The 20,263-nt window shown below is 37.3% G+C and overlaps 1 protein-coding gene across 1 annotated transcript in view; it reads right to left on the minus strand.

The window, feature by feature from the left end:
* LOC148569783 (alkane hydroxylase MAH1-like) overlaps positions 1-20,047 on the minus strand; it is a 36,260-nt gene extending 16,213 nt beyond the window's left edge. The window contains exons 1-4 of the mRNA XM_088506636.1: positions 19,553-20,047; positions 19,235-19,480; positions 18,671-18,820; positions 18,353-18,571 (exon numbers count right to left, since the gene is read on the minus strand). Coding sequence (XP_088362762.1) covers positions 18,353-18,571; positions 18,671-18,820; positions 19,235-19,480; positions 19,553-20,047 — 1,110 coding nt within the window. The remainder of the gene's footprint in view (positions 1-18,352; positions 18,572-18,670; positions 18,821-19,234; positions 19,481-19,552) is intronic.
* Between the last annotated feature and the right edge of the window lie 216 nt (positions 20,048-20,263).

Here is a 20,263-nt window from a genome sequence, read left to right on the forward strand (position 1 = left end):
CGCCCAAACTGGCACCCAAGCTGGCGTTTAACTCCAGAAACAGCCTAAGCACGAAAAAGCTTCAATGCTCAGCCCAAGAACACACCAAGTGGGCCCCGGAAGTAGATTTCTGTATTATCTGCACTTAGTTACTCAATTTCTGTAAACCCTAGTTACTAGTTTAGTATAAAAACTACTTTTAGTGATTTATTTTAGATAATCTTTGGCAGTCTTATTTGAATTATCATAGACCATTATACACGTTTGGAGGCTGGCCTCACGGCCATGCCTAGACCTTCTTTCACTTATGTATTTTCTACGGTGGAGTTTCTACACCCCATAGATTAAGGTGTGGAGCTCTGCTGTTCTTCATGAATTAATGCAATTACTACTGTTTTTTTCTTTCAATTCATGCCTACTTCTTCTCTAAGATATACTCTTGTTCTTAATTCAGTTAAGTCAGAATGAAGGGGTGACCCGTGACAATCACCCAATCTTCGTTACTCGCTTAGCCAAGATCCGCGTGCCTGACAACCACAAGCGGTCTACATGATGTTCAACGTAGTCATTAGACGACAGCCGGAGTATATTCTCTTGGATATCTAATACATGGACCGAGTCCATGAGATTAGTATCTTCGTGGTATAGGCTAGAATCATTGGCAGCATTCCTGGGATCTGAAAAGTCTAAACCTTGTCTGTGGTATTCCGAGTAGGATCCGGGAAGGGATAAATATAAAGAGCTTCAAACCTGCGAATGTTGAGCGCAAGTGACAGTGTGCAAAAGGATCAATGGATCCTATTCCGACGCTAGCGGGAACCGACAGATGATTAGCCATGCGGTAGCTGTACCTGGTATTTTTCATCCGAGACGAGAAATTCGACAGTTGATTAGCCATGCAGAAACCGTAGAGGACCATTTTCACTGAGAGGATCTTACAACTTGCCACGGAAGGAAGTAACGCATGGTTGGAAGAAGGCAATAGGAAAGCAGAGGTTCAGAAGCAACAAAGCATCTCTATACGCTTATCTGAAATTTCCACCAGTGAATTACATAAGTAACTTTATTTTATTTTATGTTTTATTATATTTTAATTATCAAAACCTCATAACCACTTGAATCTGCCTGACTGAGATTTACAAGGATGACCATAGCTTGCTTCAAGCCGACAATCTCCGTGGGATCGACCCTTACTCACGTAAGGTTTATTACTTGGACGACCCAGTGCACTTACTGGTTTGTTGCACCGGAGTTGTGAAAAGTATGAATCGCAATTTTGTGCACCAAGTTTTTGGCGCCATTGACGGGGATTGTTCGAGTTTGGACAACTGACGGTTCATCTTGTTGCTTAGATTAGGTAATTTTATTTTATGTTTAAGCTTTTTATTTTTAATTTTTGAAAAATTCAAAAAAATAAAAATAAAAATGTGTTCTTCAGAGTTTTTAAGAATGAATTCTAGAGTTTCATAAGATATGTTGAAGCCTGGCTGGCTGTTTAGCCATGTCTAATCTTTTGGACCGAGGTTTCTACTTATCTTTGCAAGAGCCTTTTTGGTTCCCATCAATTTGGCTGTTGTATGTAATGCTCTGCTAAAGCTTGGCTGGCCATTTGGCCATGTCTAATTCTTTTGGACCGAAGCTTTAGCCTAACATTACATGATTCCTGGATTTCTTATTAAAAATTTTGTATCCCTTTACTTCTTTCTCCAAAATAATTTTCGAAAAATCCAAAAAAAAATTAATAAAACCATAAAAACAAAAAAATTTATGTTTCTTGTTTGAGTCTAGTGTCAAACTTTAAGTTTGGTGTCCATTGCATTCTTTTAATTTTCTAAAAAATTTCGAAAATTCATGCATTGTGTTCTTCATTGATCTTCAAGTTGTTCTTGATGATTTTCCTTATTTGATCTTTAAATTTTCTTGTTTTGTGTCTTTTCTTATTTTTCATATACATTTTCGAATTCATAGTGCCTAAAGTTTAAAAATTTTTAAGTTTGGTGTCTTGCATGTTTTTCTTTTCCTAAAAATTTTCAAAAATATGTTCTTGGTGTTCATCATGATCTTCAAAGTGTTCTTGGTGTTCATCTTGACATTCAAAGTGTTCTTGCATGCATTATTAGTTTTGATCTTAAATTTTTATGTTTTGTGTCATTTTATTATTTTTCTCTCTCCTTATTAAAAATTAAAAAATAAAAAAATAATATCTTTCCCTTATTTACCAATAAATTTCGAAATTTTGGTTGGATTTGGTCAAAAATTTTTAAAATTTAGTTGTTTCTTGTTAGTCAAGTCAAAATTTCAAATTAAAAATTCTATCTTTTTCAAATCTTTTTCAAAATCAAATCTTTTCTCATTTTTCTTTCATGTTTTTCGAACATTTTAAAATTAATTTTCAAAATCTTTTTCTTATTTTTATTTCATGATTTTCGAATTTATCACTAACATTTAATGTTTTGAGTCAAAAATTTTCAAGTTGTTACTTGCCTATTAAGAAAGGTTAAATCTTTAAATTCTAGAATCATATCTTTTAATTTCTTGTTAGTCAAGTAATCAACTTTAATTTTCAAAATCAAATCTTTTTAATTTCCTTTTTAAATCTTTTTCAAAACAAATTTCAATCATATCTTTTTCAAAACTTAATTTCAAAATCTTTTTCTAACCTCTTATCTTTTTAAAATTTATTTTCAAATCTTTTTAAATTAACTACTTGACCTTTTGTTTGATTTTAAAAAGCTTTCTATTTCAATCATATCTTTTTCAAAACCACCTAACTACCTTTCTCTCTCTCTAATTTTCGAAAACTACTAACCCCTTTTTCAAAATTCTTTTTAATTAACTAATTGTTTTAAATTATAATTTTATTTTATTTCTCTTAATTTTCGAATTCTAACTTAATTAGTTAAATAAAAATAAAAATATTTTCCTTCTCCCTCTTTTTAAAATTCGAAATTCTTCTCTCTCTCTCTCTCTCATCTCTTTTTGTTTATTTTATTTATTTACTAACACTTCTCTTCTTATAATTCGAACCCTCTCCCTCTCTCTATGTTCGAATTCTTCTTCTTCTCCCTACCTCATTCTTCTATTCTTCTCTTCTTCTACTCACATAAAGGAATCTCTATACTGTGACATAGAGGATTCCTCTTCTTTTCTGTTCTCTTCTTTTTTATATGAGCAGGAACAAGGATAAGAACATTCTTATTGAAGCTAATCCTGAACCTGAAAGGACTCTAAAGAGGAAGCTAAAGCACAACACTCTGAAGAGGACCTAACAGAAATTTTTGAAAAAGAAGAAGTCATGGCAGCCGAAAATAACAATAATGGTGGAGATGCAAGAAAGATGCTTGGTGACTTTATTGCACCCTCTTCTGATTTCTGTGGAAGGAGCATCTCAATTCCTGCAATTGGAGCAAACAACTTTGAGCTTAAGCCTCAATTAGTTTCTCTAATACAGCAGAATTGCAAGTTTTATAGACTTCTATTGGAAGATTCTCATCAATTTTTAGCTGAATTCTTGCAAATCTGTGACACTGTCAAGACCAATGAGGTTAATCACGAGGTCTACAGACTTATGCTTTTCCCTTTTGCTATAAGAGACAGAGCTAGGATATGGTTGGACTCACAACCTAAAGATAGCCTGAACTCTTGGGTAAAGTTGGTCAATGCTTTCTTGGCCAAATTCTTTTCACCTCAAAAATTGAGCAAGCTTAGAGTGGAAGTTCAAACCTTCAGACAGAAGGAAGGTGAATCCCTATATGAAGCTTGGGAAAGATACAAGTAAGTATATTCTATGATAGTCTGTCTGAATTGTCCAAGATGTCATTGGACCACTCTGCTGGAGGATCTCTTCATCTGAAGAAGACGCATGCAGAAGCCCAGGAACTCATTGAAATGGTTGTAAATAACTAATTCATGTACACTTCTGAAAGAAATCCTCTGAATAATGGGACAACTCAGAAGAAAGGAGTTCTTGATATTGATACTCTGAATGCCATATTAGCTCAGAATAAAATATTGACTCAGCAAGTCAATATGATTTCTCAGAGTCTGAATGAAATACAAGCTGCATTAGGCAGTACTAAAGAAGCCTCCCCTAAAGGAGAAGCTTATGACCCTGAGAATCCTGGAATGGAAGAGGTGAACTACATGGGAGAATCCTATGGAAACACCTATAATCCTTCATGGAGGAATCATCTTAATTTCTCATGGAAAGATCAGCAGAAGCCTAATCAAGGCTTCAATAATAATAATGGTGGAAGAAACAGGTTTGGCAATGGCAAACCTTTTCCATTATCTTCTGAGCAACAGACAAAGAATTCTAAGCAGAGCCTCTCTGAATTAGCAACCATAGTCTCTGATCTATCTAAGACCACTCTCAGTTTCATAACTGAAACAAGGTCCTCTATAAGAAATTTGGAGGCACAAGTGGGTCAACTGACAAAAAGAGTGACTGAAACTTCTCCTAGTACTCTCCCAAGCAATACAGAAGAGAATCCAAAGAGAGAGTGCAAGGCCATTAATATACCCCACACGGCCGAACCTGGAGAGAGTCAAAAGGCAGTGATTTCCAATGAGGAAGACCTCAATGGACGTCCACTTACCACTAAGGAGTTTCCTAATGAGGAACCAAAGGAATCTAAGGCTCACATAGAGACCATAGAGATTCCACTGAACTTACTGTTGCCATTCATGAGCTCTGATGAGTATTCTTCCTCTGAAGAGGATGAAGATATTATTGAAGAGCAAGTTGCTCAGTATCTAGGAGCAATCATGAAGCTAAATGCCAAGTTATTTGGTGATGAGACTTGTAAGGATGAACCTCCATTGCTCATCATTGAACTGAATGCTTTGGGGCAACTAAAGTTACCTCAAAAGAAACTGGATCCCGGAAAGTTCTTAATCCCTTGTACCATAGGCACCATGACCTTTAAGAAGGTTCTGTGTGATCTAGGATCAGGAATAAACCTCATGCCACTCTCTATAATGGAGAAACTAGGGATCTTTGAGGTACAAGCTGCTAAATTCTCACTGGAATTGGCAGACAAATCAAGAAAACAGGCTTATGGACTTGTAGAGGATGTCTTAGTGAAGGTTGAAGGCTTTTACATCCTTGCTGATTTCATAATCCTAGACACTGGAAGGGATGAGGATGAATCCGTTATCCTTGGAAGACCCTTCCTAGCTACAGCAAAAGCTGTGATTGATATGGACAGAGGAGAGTTGGTCCTTCAATTGAATGAGGACTACCTTGTATTTAAAGCTCAAGGATCTTCTTCTGTAACTATGGAAAGGAAGCATGAAAAGCTTCTCTCAATACAGAGTCAAACAGAGCTCCCACACTCAACTTCTAAGTTTGGTGTTGGGAGGCCACCATTAAGCTCTGAGTCTCTGTGAAGCTCTCTAAGAGCTCACTGTCAAGCTATTGACATTAAAGAAGCGCTTATTGGGAGGCAACCCAATGTTATTTAATTATATTTATTTGTTTTCCATTGCTATTTTATGTTTTCTTTAGGTTGATAATCATGTGAAGTCACAAAAATAACTACAAAAATAAAAAATAGAATGAAAAACAGCATAAAAAATAGCACACCCTGGAGGACAGGCTTACTGGCGTTTAAACGCCAGTAAGGATAGGAAAATGGACGTTTAACGCCCAGTCTGGCATCATTCTGTGCGTTAAAAACCAGAATGGGCAGCACTCTGGGCGTTTAACATCGGAAAAGGGTGTCTGGCGTCTAGCTGGCGTTAAACGCCAGAAAGGGGCAGCAGACTGGCATTTAACGCCAGGAAAGGTAGCAGAGCTGGCGTTAAATGCCAGGATTGGCACACAGTGGGCGTTTGAATGCCAGAATGGTGCAGGGAGCAGAATTCCTTGACACCTCAGGATCTGTGGACTCCACAGGATCCCCACCTACCCCACCTCTTCTTCTCTCCTCTTCACACCTTTCCATAACACTCTTCCCCAAATACCCTTGACTAATCCCATCAATAAATCTTCCCCAAATACCCTTCACCTATCAAATCTTACCCTCTTCTCCATAATCTATTCACCACTCACATCCATCCATCATAAAACCCCACCTACCCCACCATTCAAATTCAAACCATTTCCCTCCCAAACCCAGCCCCTATTACAAGAATTCCCTCTCCACTCTACTCCTATATAAGCCCATCATCACTCCTTCATTTTACACATCATAACCACCTAATACCCCCTTGGCCGAATCCATCACACCCCTCCATTTCCTCCATTTCTTCTTCCTCTAATCCTTTCTTTCTTCTTTTGCTCGAGAACGAGCAAACCTTTTAAGTTTGGTGTGAAAAAAGATCTACTTTTTATTTTTTCATAACCATTAATGGCACCTAAGGTCGGAGAAACCTCTAGAAAGAGGAAAGGGAAGGCAATTGCTTCCACCTCCGAGTCATGGGAGATGGAGAGATTTATCTCAAAAGCCCATCATTAAGAAAAGGATGGAGCAAACAAGAGAGCCCACTCATGGACCTCAACAAGAGCATGAGGAAATTCCTCATCAAGAAATCCATGAGATGCCTCAAGGGATGCACTTTCCTCCACAAAACTATTGGAAGCAAATCAACACCTCCTTAGGAGAATTGAGTTCCAACATGGGGCAACTAAGGATGGAGCACCAAGAGCATTCCATCATCCTCCATGAAATTAGAGAGGACCAAAGAGCCATGAGAGAGGATCAACAAAGGCAAGAAAGAGACATAGAGGAGCTCAAGCTCTCCATAATATCTTCAAGAGGAAGAACTAGCCGCCATTACTAAGGTGGACCCGTTCTTTAATTTTCTTGTTCTTATTTTTCTATTTTTCGAAAATTATACTTTATGTTTTATCTATGTTTGTGTCTTTATTACATGATCATTAGTGTCTAGTGTCTAGTGTCTATGTCTTAAAGCTATGAATGTCCTATGAATCCTTCACCTTTCTTAAATGAAAAATGTTTTCTGAAAAAGAAAAAGAAGTACATGAATTTCGAATTACATCTTGAAAATAATCTAATTATTTTGATGTGGTGGTAATACTTTTTGTTTTCTGAATGAATGCTTGAACAGTGCATATTTTTTATATTGTTGTTTATGAATGTTAAAATTGTTGGCTCTTGAAAGAATGATGAAAAAGGAGAAATGTTATTGATAATCTAAAAAATCATAAAATTGATTCTTGAAGCAAGAGAAAGCAGTGAAAAGCTTGCAGAAAAAAAATTTGGCAAAAAAAAAAAAGAAAAAAAAAGAGAAAGAAAGAAAAAGAAAAAGCAAGCAGAAAAAGCCAATAACCCTTTAAACCAAAAGGCAAGGGTAAAAAGGATCCAAGGCTTTGAGCATTAATGGATAGGAGGGCCCAAAGGAATAAAATCCTGGCCTAAGCGGCTAAATCAAGCTATCCCTAACCATGAGCTTGTGGCGTGAAGGTGTCAAGTGAAAAGCTTGAGACTGAGCGGTTAAAGTCGTGGTCCAAAGAAAAAAGAGTGTGCTTAAGAGCTCTGGACACCTCTAACTGGGGACTTTAGCAAAGCTGAGTCACAATCTGAAAAGGTTCACCCAGTTATGTGTCTGTGGCATTTATGTATCCGGTGGTAATACTGGAAAACAAAATGCTTAGGGTCACGGCCAAGACTCATAAAGTAGTTGTGTTCAAGAATCAATATACTAAACTAGGAGAATCAATAACACTATCTGAATTCTAAGTTCCTATAGATGCCAATCATTCTGAACTTCAAAGGATAAAGTGAGATGCCAAAACTGTTCAGAAGCAAAAAGCCACTAGCTCCGCTCATCTAATTAGAACTGAGCTTCATTGATATTTGGAATTCATTGTATTTTCTATTCTTTTTATCCTATTTTGAGTTTAGTTGCTTGGGGACAAGAAACAATTTAAGTTTGGTATTGTGATGAGCGGATAATTTATATCCTTTTTGGCATTATTTTTACATAGTTTTTAGTATGATTTAGCTACTTTTTATTATATTTTTATTAGTTTTTATTCAAAAATCATATTTCTGGACTTTACTATGAGTTTGTATATTTTTATATGATTTCAAGTATTTTCTGGCTGAAATTGAGAGACCTGAGCAAAAATCTGATTCAGAGGCTGAAAAAGGACTGCAGATGCTGTTGGATTCTGACCTCCCTTCACTCGAAGTGGATTTTCTGGAGCTACAAAAACCTAATTGGCGCTCTCTCAATTGCGTTGGAAATTAGACATTCTAGGCTTTCTCGCAATATATAATAGTCCATACTTTGGCCGAGATTTGATGGCCCAAACTGGCGTTCAAATTCAGCCTAAAATTTCTGGCGTAAAACGCCCAAACTGGCACCAGAATTGGAGTTAAACGCCCAAACTGACACCCAAGCTGGCGTTTAACTCTAGGAATAGCCTAAGCACGAAAAAGCTTTAATGCTCAGCTCAAGCACACACCAAGTGGGCCCCAAAAGTAGATTTCTGCATTATCTGCACTTAATTACTCAATTTCTGTAAACCTTAGTTACTGGTTTAGTATAAAAACTACTTTTAGTGATTTATTTTAGATAATCTTTGGCAGTCTTATTTGAATTATCATAGACCATTGTACACATTTGGAGGCTGGCCTCACGACCATGCCTAGACCTTCTTTCACTTATGTATTTTCTACGGTGAAATTTCTACACCCCATAGATTAAGGTGTGGAGCTCTGCTGTTCTTCATGAATTAATGCAATTACTACTGTTTTTTCTTTCAATTCATGCCTACTTCTTCTCCAAGATATACTCTTGTTCTTAATTCAGTTAAGTCAAAATGAAGGGGTGACCCGTGACAATCTCCCAATCTTTGTTACTCGCTTAGCCAAGATCCGCGTCCCTAACAACCACAAGCGGTCTACATGATGTTCAACGTAGTCATTGGACGATAGCCGAAGTATATTCTCTTGAATATCTGATACACGGACCGAGTCCGTGAGATTAGTATCTTCGTGGTATAGTCTAGAATCATTGGCAGCATTCTTGGGATCCGGAAAGTCTAAACCTTATCTGTGGTATTCCGAGTAGGATCCGGGAAGGGATGACTGTAAAGAGCTTCAAACCTGCAAATGTTAGGCGCAAGTGACAGTGTGCAAAAGGATCAATGGATCCTATTTCGATGCTAGCGGAAACCGACAGATGATTAGCCATGCGGTAGCTGTACCTGGTATTTTTCATCCGAGACGAGAAATCCGACAGTTGATTAGCCGTGCAGAAACCGTAGAGGACCATTTTCACTGAGATGATCTTACAGCTTGCCATGGAAGGAAGTAACGCATGGTTGGAAGAAGACAATAGGAAAGCAGAGGTTCAGAAGCAACAAAGCATCTCTATACGCTTATCTGAAATTTCCACCAGTGAATTACATAAGTAACTTTATTTTATTTTATGTTATTTATATTTTAATTATCAAAACCTCATAACCACTTGAATCTGCCTGACTGAGATTTACAAGGATGACCATAGCTTGCTTCAAGCTGACAATCTCCATGGGATCGATCCTTACTCACGTAAGGTTTATTACTTGGACGACCCAGTACACTTGCTGGTTAGTTGCACCAGAGTTGTGAAAAGTGTGAATCACAATTTCGTGCACCAGTGGCGCAGCCAGAAGCGTAACATTCTGGTAGTGAGGGTGTTACATTATGGTATCAGAGCAGTTCATCCTGATTACAGCCTTAGGGATGGACTGACTATGCTTTATTGCATTCTCTGAGTGTCTATCATGTTGTAGGTCTTGTCTAAGTGACAAGAATTAGAATCTTATGCACATGACTGCCTATTAATTAATACTGTTAGCTTACCATTGCATATCTGTTGATGTTAAGTCTAGCCAACTTAATGTTGATGACTTATGTGAACAGGAAGTTAATAGGTTATTATAGGCGAATTGGAATTGATAAGAAATAGATAACGCTTACCGCCCGGCTTGGAAACGTTAGCAGTTAATTCTCGAGGATATTCTTTTATGTGTTTTGAAAATTCTATTGATGATTTGTAACATGTTCTTTCATAGTGTGCCTTGAAAATCCTTACTTGAGATTTCTTTTTGAAAATTAGTTGATTATTTTTCAACCTTATCTCTTGTTGAAATGTATTCTCATTTAATCCTAACTGTCTATGTTTACTTAAATTTTTTGGAGGATTTGTTTTTGTCATGTCTTGTGAATTCTGTTCAAGTTCTTTGATTTAAATTTTTTTCTCAAAATGTGAGTGAGTTTTCTTCCTTACATCTCTCAATCTTCTTAAATATCTTTATGACATTGTGATTTCAAAAAAAAATAAATAAATAAAAATACACTTGGAATTTTAGTTTTAAACTTTTTAAAAGAGATTTTCGATTTTCTTAAAAAAAATTTCAACTTAATCCTTTCTGACCTGATTGTACCTATAACCATTCTTTAAATTTTGATAAAGGTATTTTGAATTTGGCATGTCTTTATTCATATGTATTTTTGAAACCATACCTCAAATTTTCTTTTTCAAACAGAATTTGAAATTCCTTTCAATTTTACTGTAATTTCTCTATATATTTCTAATTGACTAAATGCTTGAGTATCTTTTGAGATTTTTAAAGAATTACTTGTGGTTCTTAGTCCAATTAGATTCCATCTTTCAAATTTCACATATTTTGTCTTTACCTTAGAAATAGTTTTGGCAAAAAAAAAAAAACTTGATTTCCTAACAACCTCGCTTTGTTTTTATGCAAATTCTTAATTGATTATGTAAAGTACCTTTCAAGGTTGTCGAGAAAATATTTCATCCTTAGCCTAGTTAATTTTCATTTTCACAAATTTTGCATAATTTAGTTCGACTTGAATTTGTTTTAACATGACACAATATTCACATTTTTTATGATTCTCTTGAATCTTGTAAAGCGATTGCCCTGTTCTCCTCTATAGTTCCTATTAGAGTTCTTTAAAATCAAAATTCTTTTCTATTTGTATTTTGATTCTTCCTCCCGGCATACTTTATGACCATTCCTCCATATTTTTGTGAACCTTGTGCTCCTCTGATTTGGTTTTAGTTTATTTTGATCTAATTTACTACTACCCTTCTCTTGTACCTTTTAGAGTTTCTAAATTAAATATTTATTGTTATGATGCGAAATGACTCTTTCCGAAATGTTTTCTCGTGCCTGTACATCATTGCTTAGTTACAATCTTGCACCTCCTTCCGAATTCATGAGAAACATAATTTTATCGCTTATTTTTCTCTTCCTGCAAATTGTATCTCTTTGAATGTACTTGTACATATCTCAGTGTCACACGTGATCCTTAGAGGTAAAACCGATGTGTTAGCTCTTTAGGGAATGACTGGTAGAAGAGAAGGTTTAAGTTTTCAGTAGTTCGATTGAAAACATGTTCGATGTCTTATGCCTAGTTGATCTTGTTTGAACTCCCTTGATTTAAGATCCTTTTTCATATGGCCTGATTCCTTTTTAAGTACATCTTAATATATTTGAATGTTCTTATGTGATGGCATTTTTATTTTGATATGAACTCTTAAAATAAGTTTTGGATTCTCTTCTTAAGAAATTTAAATCAATTTTTCTCGCTTAAATTGCATCCATAACTATTCTTTAAATTGACAAAGTTATTTTGAAGTTGACATGCACTGTTTTAGATAAAATTTTGAAAACCAACTTATAAGCAAATTTTTATTTCGAAGTTCTTTTCTAAATAAAGTTTAACTTTTTCCTCTTCTATATTTGCTATAATTTTTATACACGCTTGATTGAATATAAACTTTGAGAATTTTTAAACAAACGTTTGATTTTCTTACAACCTTGCCACGATATCACTGTATACCTTCATTTGATTGAATACCTGAATGTCTTTTAGGATTTTCGAAAAATTGTTTTAGCCTTAACCCAATTGACTTTCCCTTTTCAAACCTCACCTATTTTGTCTTTAACTTGTAAATTATTTTGACAAGAGGCAATTTAATTTTCTTCTGAGTTTTATGCCTACTTTTGGTTAAGAGGTGCACCTAACTATTTTTCTCAAATATTTGAGGGAATATTTTTGTTCTTAGCCACATCGGTATTCATTTTTTTTTTAAATTCTACATAATCTATTTCAACATGGAATTATATTAACATAATGCCACAAATATACTTTTGTTATTTCTTTTACAAAGTGTTTGATGCGCACTTTTCCTTTAAAAATGTAAAATAATTTTTGAAATATTTTTCATTCTCTATGAGCATTCGTTCAGAAGTATCCTTAATTCTACTCGAGACTTATGAGCCTTGTCTTTGATCTTAGACATTCTTTTTCTGTAAACCTCATACTCCTTGACTCGACTTAATTTTGCTTCAAACTACTGCACTACTTTTTCTTTTGTAATTTCTATCGGGTTTTGTTGATTCGGCATTCTTGAGATTGCCAAACTAATTTTCTATCTGACACTCTTCATTTCTTATGCATTCCTGATTATTTGTGATTTCAACAATCCTTTCAAACCCTGGCGGATTTTGTCGCTTGTCTTTTTTCAAGGTCTTGTATTCTTTTGAATAGACTCGAGGATTATCTTAGAATCACATATGACTTTTAAGGGTAGCAAACGAAACTTAAAAAAAATGCTGTTTGTAAACATGAAAGATGGATTGGTAAGTGTGCAACGTTATGAGGAGTATTGCAGTTTATTCCTCGTAAAAGTTTGCAGATGTTAGGATTGTGACGGGTTATGGAGTTGAGAAATGATTGATGGAATTGGAGAGTTAAGGTTCTAAAATGGGTAAAAGATCTGTGAGCGAGCGTTATATCTGTTGTTTTATACCAGCCTGTTTGCAGCCCTTTTTCCCACACTAGCTACTGTTTTATTTTGTGAACGCCTATCTTGATTTGTACCCTATTTTGTTCCTCCAAGCTTTTGTAAAGTTTTGAACATTTATATATGCATACTAAGATTTCATGCTTTTCTATGAAGTGTATAAAAAGTAGAGTGCAAAGACTATGTATTGCCTTATATATATATTAATTTAATTTTCGATGACGAAAATTTTTATAAGATGGGTAGGATGTAAGACCCATAATTTTTTTTTAAAAAATATTATTATGGATTAATTTTAATTTAATTATTCATAAGGAGTTTATTTTCAGAAAATATTTTATTAAAAGTAATTAAATCAAGTTTTGATAATTAAATAATATTTTTAAAGTAATTTTTGAGGGATTAAATTAGATTTCAAATTAATATAATATAACCTACTTTGATTTAGAATTTGCCAAACTCCAATTAAGCAAAATATCCCTAATTTCAAATTGCCCTAAACCAAACCCTAATCTTAAAAATTAAACACAATACCCTAATCCCTTTTACCCTATTAGCCGCCATCCCTAACACACAATATCTCTAACACTTGCAGCTTCAGCCAACCAAAGAAAGAAAGAAAGAAAAAAAGAAAGAAAGAAAAGAAGAGAGGGTTGCGTCGGGGAGGAAGGAGTCACGCGGCACTGCTGGGTTTGCCGCCGCCGTCGAGTTGCAGTCAATGGAGAGAGAGAGCCGCCAGGAGCTGCTGTGTCGCCATCATCGTCGAAGGACCAGCTGAGGGAGAGCGGCGCCGAAGAGAGAAGAAGACGCGAGCAAGGGCAGAGAGAGATGAGGACCACATCAGCTCGCAGTCTAGCTCAAGCCTTGTCGTCGATTATGTTAGGGAGAGGGAGAATCGTGAGCGACCAGAGGAGGAGAAGAACGCGTGGTGGTGGGTGTTCTCTTAACCATCGCCGTCGAAGGATGCTCCACCGCCGCTGCTGGAATCACGAACCGGGGAGAAGAGGGAGGCTGTTTCCATCGCCATCCCAGGTGTTAGAGAGGACCGCCACCGTTGAAGGAACCATCGCCACCAGAGCACTAGCCGTCGTCGCCGTGGGAGCTCGCCACCACTGTGAAGATGAACCGAGGCAAGCATTCTTGCTTTTGGTTTTCGTTATATTTTTACTTTTGGTTTTTGTTCTGTTCTTGCTTCTAGCTTTTGTTCTGATTATTAGGGTTTGCGGTTCCGTCCCCTTTAAAGCTACTACCGGTTGTTTTGAAGATTTTGCCGTAAATCTCACCGTCAAGCCCAGAAGGAGTCACCGCTATTGTTGTCTCGGGTAGCACTATTCTTCCTATTTTGATTTCAACTTCTTTAATTCTGAAATTTATAATGTTTATGCCTTTGTCCTACTGCTATTTGGTTTTCTTGTACTACCCTTACTCTAATTACAGAAATATGTTTCCATTCTAGCCACTGTCGATTTATCTATTACAAAGTCATAATTGATAATGGAACTGCTAAGATCGTTGCTGCTGCCATGAATTGGGGGATAAAGGAGATTATTGAGTTAAATTCTGCGATTGAAATATCGAGGTAGATGCGCGTTTCTTAAACTTGTTTTACTTTCTATAGTTGTTATAAATCGATATTAACGCGTGGAATGCATTTTTGTGATTTCATAAGTCTTATGAATTGAATTGAGTTGTTTTGGATAAATGAGATTATTAGTTTGATTGATAGATTGATCGATTGAGAAAGTTGGATATTTTGATTAGTTGATTGATGTTGTTAAAGTGGTTTTTTTTTTAATTATTATTGGAGGAGATTTATTATTGGCATTTAGTTTAATTTTGGAAACGGTTTGATTTTAGAAAAGATTTAATATTTAAATTTGATTTGATATCGAACTCGATTTAATATCGGAAACTGATTTTAAAACAAATTTAGAAAGGACTTGATATTTGAAAACGTGTTTGTTTATTAAGAATAATTTACTATTTTGGGAAATGGTTCGAGCAGAGTTTCAGGAATGTTTTGGTTTGAAACTGTTTAAGAAGATCAAGAGTTCTTAATTATTGATTGATGTTGTTGAATGAAGTTGCTTTAGATTGCGATTTATAGGATTGGTTGATTGGATTCTGGATTTTGTAATTTCTTTGGGTTGAGTGTAGTTGTTGTGAAAATGGTTATTGGAAGTGATTTGAATGATTAACAGGCGTTTGGTTTGGTTTGGTTGGGATCCGAAAAGGGTGACAGAGTCTGATTTTTAGAGGAGATGCTGCCAAAATTTTATAAAATTATAAGTTTCATTTGAAATAATTATTTAAAAAAATTTATTTTTAAACATTATATGTTTTAAGATTGATTTATAATGAACGGAATGAAAAGAAGGATGATGAGAATTTTCTTTGAAATATGGTTTTTGAATGAATTTGGAAATGAGATATGGATTGATGAATGATGATGATGTTGAGAATGTTGAGAATGTTGAGATATGGATTGAGAATGTTGAGATATGATCTTTGAATTATTCATATGGCTTATGAATTTGAATTATCTGAGATACGAGGTTCCCTGAATAAAGTACCATGGCTTGCCACCACGTGTACCAGGTTGAAAACTCGATACTCTGTTGACCCTACAACGTAAGTGTGACCGGGCACTATATAAATTCCCGGGAATGTAACCCCCATTGAGCAATATTGATTATTTGAGAAAAAGTTATGCATAGACTATTGGGGATGCACGTCGGGGGACAGTCTAAGTATTTTCAGACTTGTCAGGTTGGCTGGATAACCGACAGATGAGCCTCATCAGCCATAGGACAGGCATGCGTCATATGCATTTGTATGCTTTGTTTGGGTTTGAACTTGTTTTGGTTTGCCTAATTGCTAAACTGTTCTTAACTGCTACTTGAACTATTTGTTGTAATTGCTACCTAAACCTGTGCTTTCCTTGTTTGTCTTGCTTGTGTTTGTCCTGGCGTGCTACATTTGAGAATGAACTTTGGTGCTGGATTAATGATTGTGTTGTTTGATTGCGTGGTTAGTTTCTGATTGAGATTTTCCTATAAGAAAGGAAAGGTTTCGGATTTCTGAAAGATTAAACATTGTTTCTTTGAAAAGGTTTTGAACGATTACCTATTGGTTTTTAAAAGATTCATAAGGCAATGATAATCACTGAGCTTGAAAACAGTTTTCTTATTAAATATCTTCTTATGACAACTTTGAAACTCCGTGGTGAGACCATGTGGTTAGGTTCTCACCCCCTACAGCTTTACCTTTTCAGGAACCAGATGAAGCATTATGAAGAGTTATATTGTGTTTGGTTTATATGTTGTTGTATTAATTAGATTATTTTCTTCCCTCGTCTTTGTTATTACGAGTTTGTAAGAGGGATAGGAGTTGTATGTTTTTTATATGTATATAATATTATAAGATATTATGTAAGGAGTATTGTATATGAATCTATGTCTGCTTGTATTTTTCTTAAAATTAGTATTTATTTCTGGTTTTCAAAAAAATCAGCGATACGGTGTCGAGTCACATGCTCCTATTTTAATATTTAGTATATAAAGTAGTCGTAATACTTTTTGTTATCAAAGTGGCGCAGCCAGAAGCGTGACATTCTGATAGTGAGGGTGTTACATAAGTTAAGGAGTCTTATCAGTTAGGCTTAGTTTGGTAAATCTTTTATTTTTTAAAAATAGTTTATAAAAGTTAATTTTTATAAGTTGTAGTATTTAACTTTGAAAAATCAAATTAAAAATAGCTTTCAATAAACACAAGCAATAACAATTACCTTTGGTAAAATAGCTTTTAAAATTTAAATACTATAATAGACATAAATGTGAGCGTTAAATTTAAAAATTAATTCACATATAAGATTATATTAGACTTTTAAATTTTAAAAAACACAAACCAATTTTAAAAAGTTTTACCTTAAAGTGTTTTTAAAAGTATCTCAATCTTTTAAAAATTACAAGTACAAGCACATAATCTTTTTTATTTACCAAATACAAAAGGAGGAACTTAAACTTTTAAAAAATACAAAGACCTCTTCAAAAAATTTTACCAAACCAAATCTCAACCTAACCAAGTTAAATTAGCGTCTTTAATTCATAGTTTTTAGGGCAAAAAACTAGAATAAGCCAAGGCAAGAAATGTGTAACCTAAATACGCCAAAGTGAAAATCGTTTCAGCAATAAGCCAAACGTGAATTTTATGTAATTCGAACCAGGGTGGTTCGAATTACAAATCTTAATAATTCGAACCAAGGTGGTTCGAATTAGGTGAAGAGGAGCTTTGTGTGTAATTCGAACCAATGTGGTTCGAACTACTAACCCAAGTAATTCGAACTCCTCTAGTTCGAACTATAGCCATTTGTGCAAACTATGTAATTCGAACCAGGCTGGTTCGAATTACCCTTTTCATGGTCCTTCATAAATCGAACCAAGCTGGTTCGAATTAGGGGTGATTCGGCTATATAAGGAGTTCGAATCACCCTCATTTGAACTATTATTCCTTCCCCCTACCCCACCAAATCTCAGAGAAAACGACCCAGATTCTCTCCGAGGAAGACCTGAACGGAATACTCTGCTGATGGGGGACGATCCGGCACGGTTATATCGCTTGGACGGAGTCGCTCATATAGCCGGGGTCATCAACGACGAGGTTAGTACGGAAATATTTTTGATTATAGCGGTATTTGTGACTTAGTAGTTTTGCATGTGGGTTAGATGGTGGTATATGTTAGTGGTTTATGTAGGTGGTTTATGTTAGTGGTTTAAGTTAGCGGTTTAAGTTAGTAGTTTATGTTAGTGGTTTAGGTTGGTGGTTTAGGGTAGTGGTTTATGTTAGTGATTTAAGTTAGTGGTTTAAGTTAGTGGTTTTTGTTAGTGGTTTATTTTGGTGGTTTATGTTACCGGTTTTTGTGAGTGGTTTATGCAAGCGGTTTATTTGAGTGGTTTAGGGTAGGTGGTTTTCGTTAGTGGTTTTATGTTGGTGATTTGTTTGACGTGTTTCATTGTAGTTGTTTTACGCTAGATGTTTTATGTAAACCGGTTTAGTTAAGGTTTTTCTTGTTAGTGGATCTCGTTAAGCCGGTTTATGTTAACGGCTTAGTTGTGCGGTATATGGGTTTGTTTTCCAGTTGCTTATTTTTCATGTAATGTTATGCGGTTTTATTTAGCAGAATGGTTTGTTGATGATTTATCGCGTTGCTTACGGTTGTGGTTGGTTTTTAAGCTGGTTTTAACTATGCGGTTCATTACTACTCGCAGCCCCAGCGATGCATTAGGATGTACCCGCAGTCACATGTCCGCGATGCAAGCGATACTCTGTAGGTACCCAAGGAGAAAGAACCAGTCGGAGTGGTCTCTGCTACAGTGAACTCGGAGTTATCCCGGTCATACAACGTCACCGTGAAGCACCTGGCCGTCTTCAAGTTGGCCTCAATACACTTCACCAAATGCTGACTGAATTGTTGTCCGGTTCCCATCTGCGCCTCAGCCTCTCTCCCCTTGCGAACAAAGAGTTCCGCAAGCCTACAATATGTTGCCTTGACCAGGGATGCTACAGGGAGATTTCTGACCCCCTTGAGGATTGAATTCACACACTCGGAGATGTTCGTCGTCATGTGACCAAATCTCCGACCCTCATCACGATGCTGAGTCCACAAGGAGTAGTCAATCCGGTTCGCCCAGTCACACATCGCCGGGTCTTTAGACCGAAGAATATCAAACCAGTAATCAAATTCAACCTCGGTCTTCGCATACGCCGCGTTGACTAGTAGCCTCCTAGCATCTTTGCCCTTGAAGGTAAGGGCAAAATTAGCCGCTACGTGTCGTATGCAGAATGCACGGTACGCAGATGGCGGCAGCCAACCTCCGTCAGGGGCCTCAAGCGCAACCTTGATGCCGTTATGCCTGTCCGATATAACCAGCAGACCGGGCTGCGGGGTCACGTGCTCTCGAAGGTGCGAGAGAAAGAATGTCCACGACTTTGCATTCTCACCCTCCACCAGGGCGAATGCGACTGGTAGAATGTTGGAGTTCCCGTCCTGTGCAATCGCGATGAGCAACGTTCCCCCATACTTCCCATACAGATGTGTGCCGTCAATGCTGACTAGCGGCTTGCAATGACGGAATGCCTCGATGCACAGAGGGAAAATCTAGAAAAGTTTGTGGAAATACGCTTGAGACTCGTCCACCTGTCCTCCAACTCGAACCGGGCTCGTTCTGAGGACCGCAACACTTCCAGGCATCGTCAGCTGGACACCCAACACCCACCTAGGGATGTCGTTGTATGACTCATCCCAGTCACCGTAGATGAGGGCAATAGCCTTCTGCTTTGCCATCCATACCCTCCTGTAAGTCGGCCTAAAACCAAAGTGCGCTGCCGTGGCGTTTAGGAGCACCTTTATGCTCACGGATGCGTCAGCCCTAACCATTGGCATAATGAACGCCGAAATCACATGATAATCCAAACTCCTGTGGTCGCTAGAGATGGATGTGGCCAGGCAAGTGTGAGGTCCGTTGTACCGTTTGACTTCCCAAAGACCCTTGCGCTTCCGGAGACTCAGTCGAATCAACCATGTGCACCCATTCCCAAACTCGAAACACTTGCCCACGTACCTCCGGTGATCGGACTCCAGCACCTTGTACTGTACCCCTCGCCGGATGCTGTAACTCTTCACACTTAGCAGGGCCTCGTCTTTATCCTGGAATTGCTGACCAACCTGGAACTCTGTCAGACCAGCAGTCTCTTCCGCATCTCTAGCTCCGAATCCAACAGCGTGCCCTAAAATCCCCTCATGCCTCATGGCGTCCAAGTCCAATGAGGAAAAATGTGGTGGATATTGCTGTGTGCCAGAGCTAGAACCACCGCCCGCCAATGCAGGACCAGTCGCTCCAACCTCGTCGCCGCTGTCATCCTCAATCGTATCCGGCTCGACGTCGTCCTCATCTGCATCACCCAAGACTCCGTCTCCGACGCCAACCGGTGGAACGCCCTCTAAAGCGTTCGGCATAATATCAAAGGATCCTGCCTCGTCGCCTACGCCGTCATTCAGATCAACCGCAAAAGACGGGGAGGCGACAAGTTGGACCGCTGGCTCGTACACTGGGACGGACGAAGAAGTCACGGCAGCCCTGGAACTGGAGCCAGCTGCCGTGGCTACATTGGTGGTATTCCGGTTCGAACCCCCTGAGCTGGATACCACATCAATCAGCTTTGTGAGCAACTCTGGTGTCCTCACCTCCGGAAACTGCCTCCGACAAAGAAACATGACTTGCAGGTCCTCATCACTACCAATCGTGAGACAATCATACTTCACCGTATCGTGCAGGATCGTGACTGGAATGCGATAGAAAAACTTCTTAACCCGCTTCGCACCTTCCAGGCCAAGTTTCATCAGCACAGATCTAACAAGGTCATCATAGCTTGTCGTCGGATTCACGACAATACAGAGAGGATCCTTATCTGTGAACTTCACTCCGGAACG

The sequence above is a fragment of the Arachis ipaensis genome, chromosome B3 (genome assembly GCF_059453495.1).
Source record: "Arachis ipaensis isolate K30076 ecotype BB chromosome B3, ASM5945349v1, whole genome shotgun sequence".
In the NCBI taxonomy this organism is placed as follows: Eukaryota; Viridiplantae; Streptophyta; class Magnoliopsida; order Fabales; family Fabaceae; genus Arachis; species Arachis ipaensis.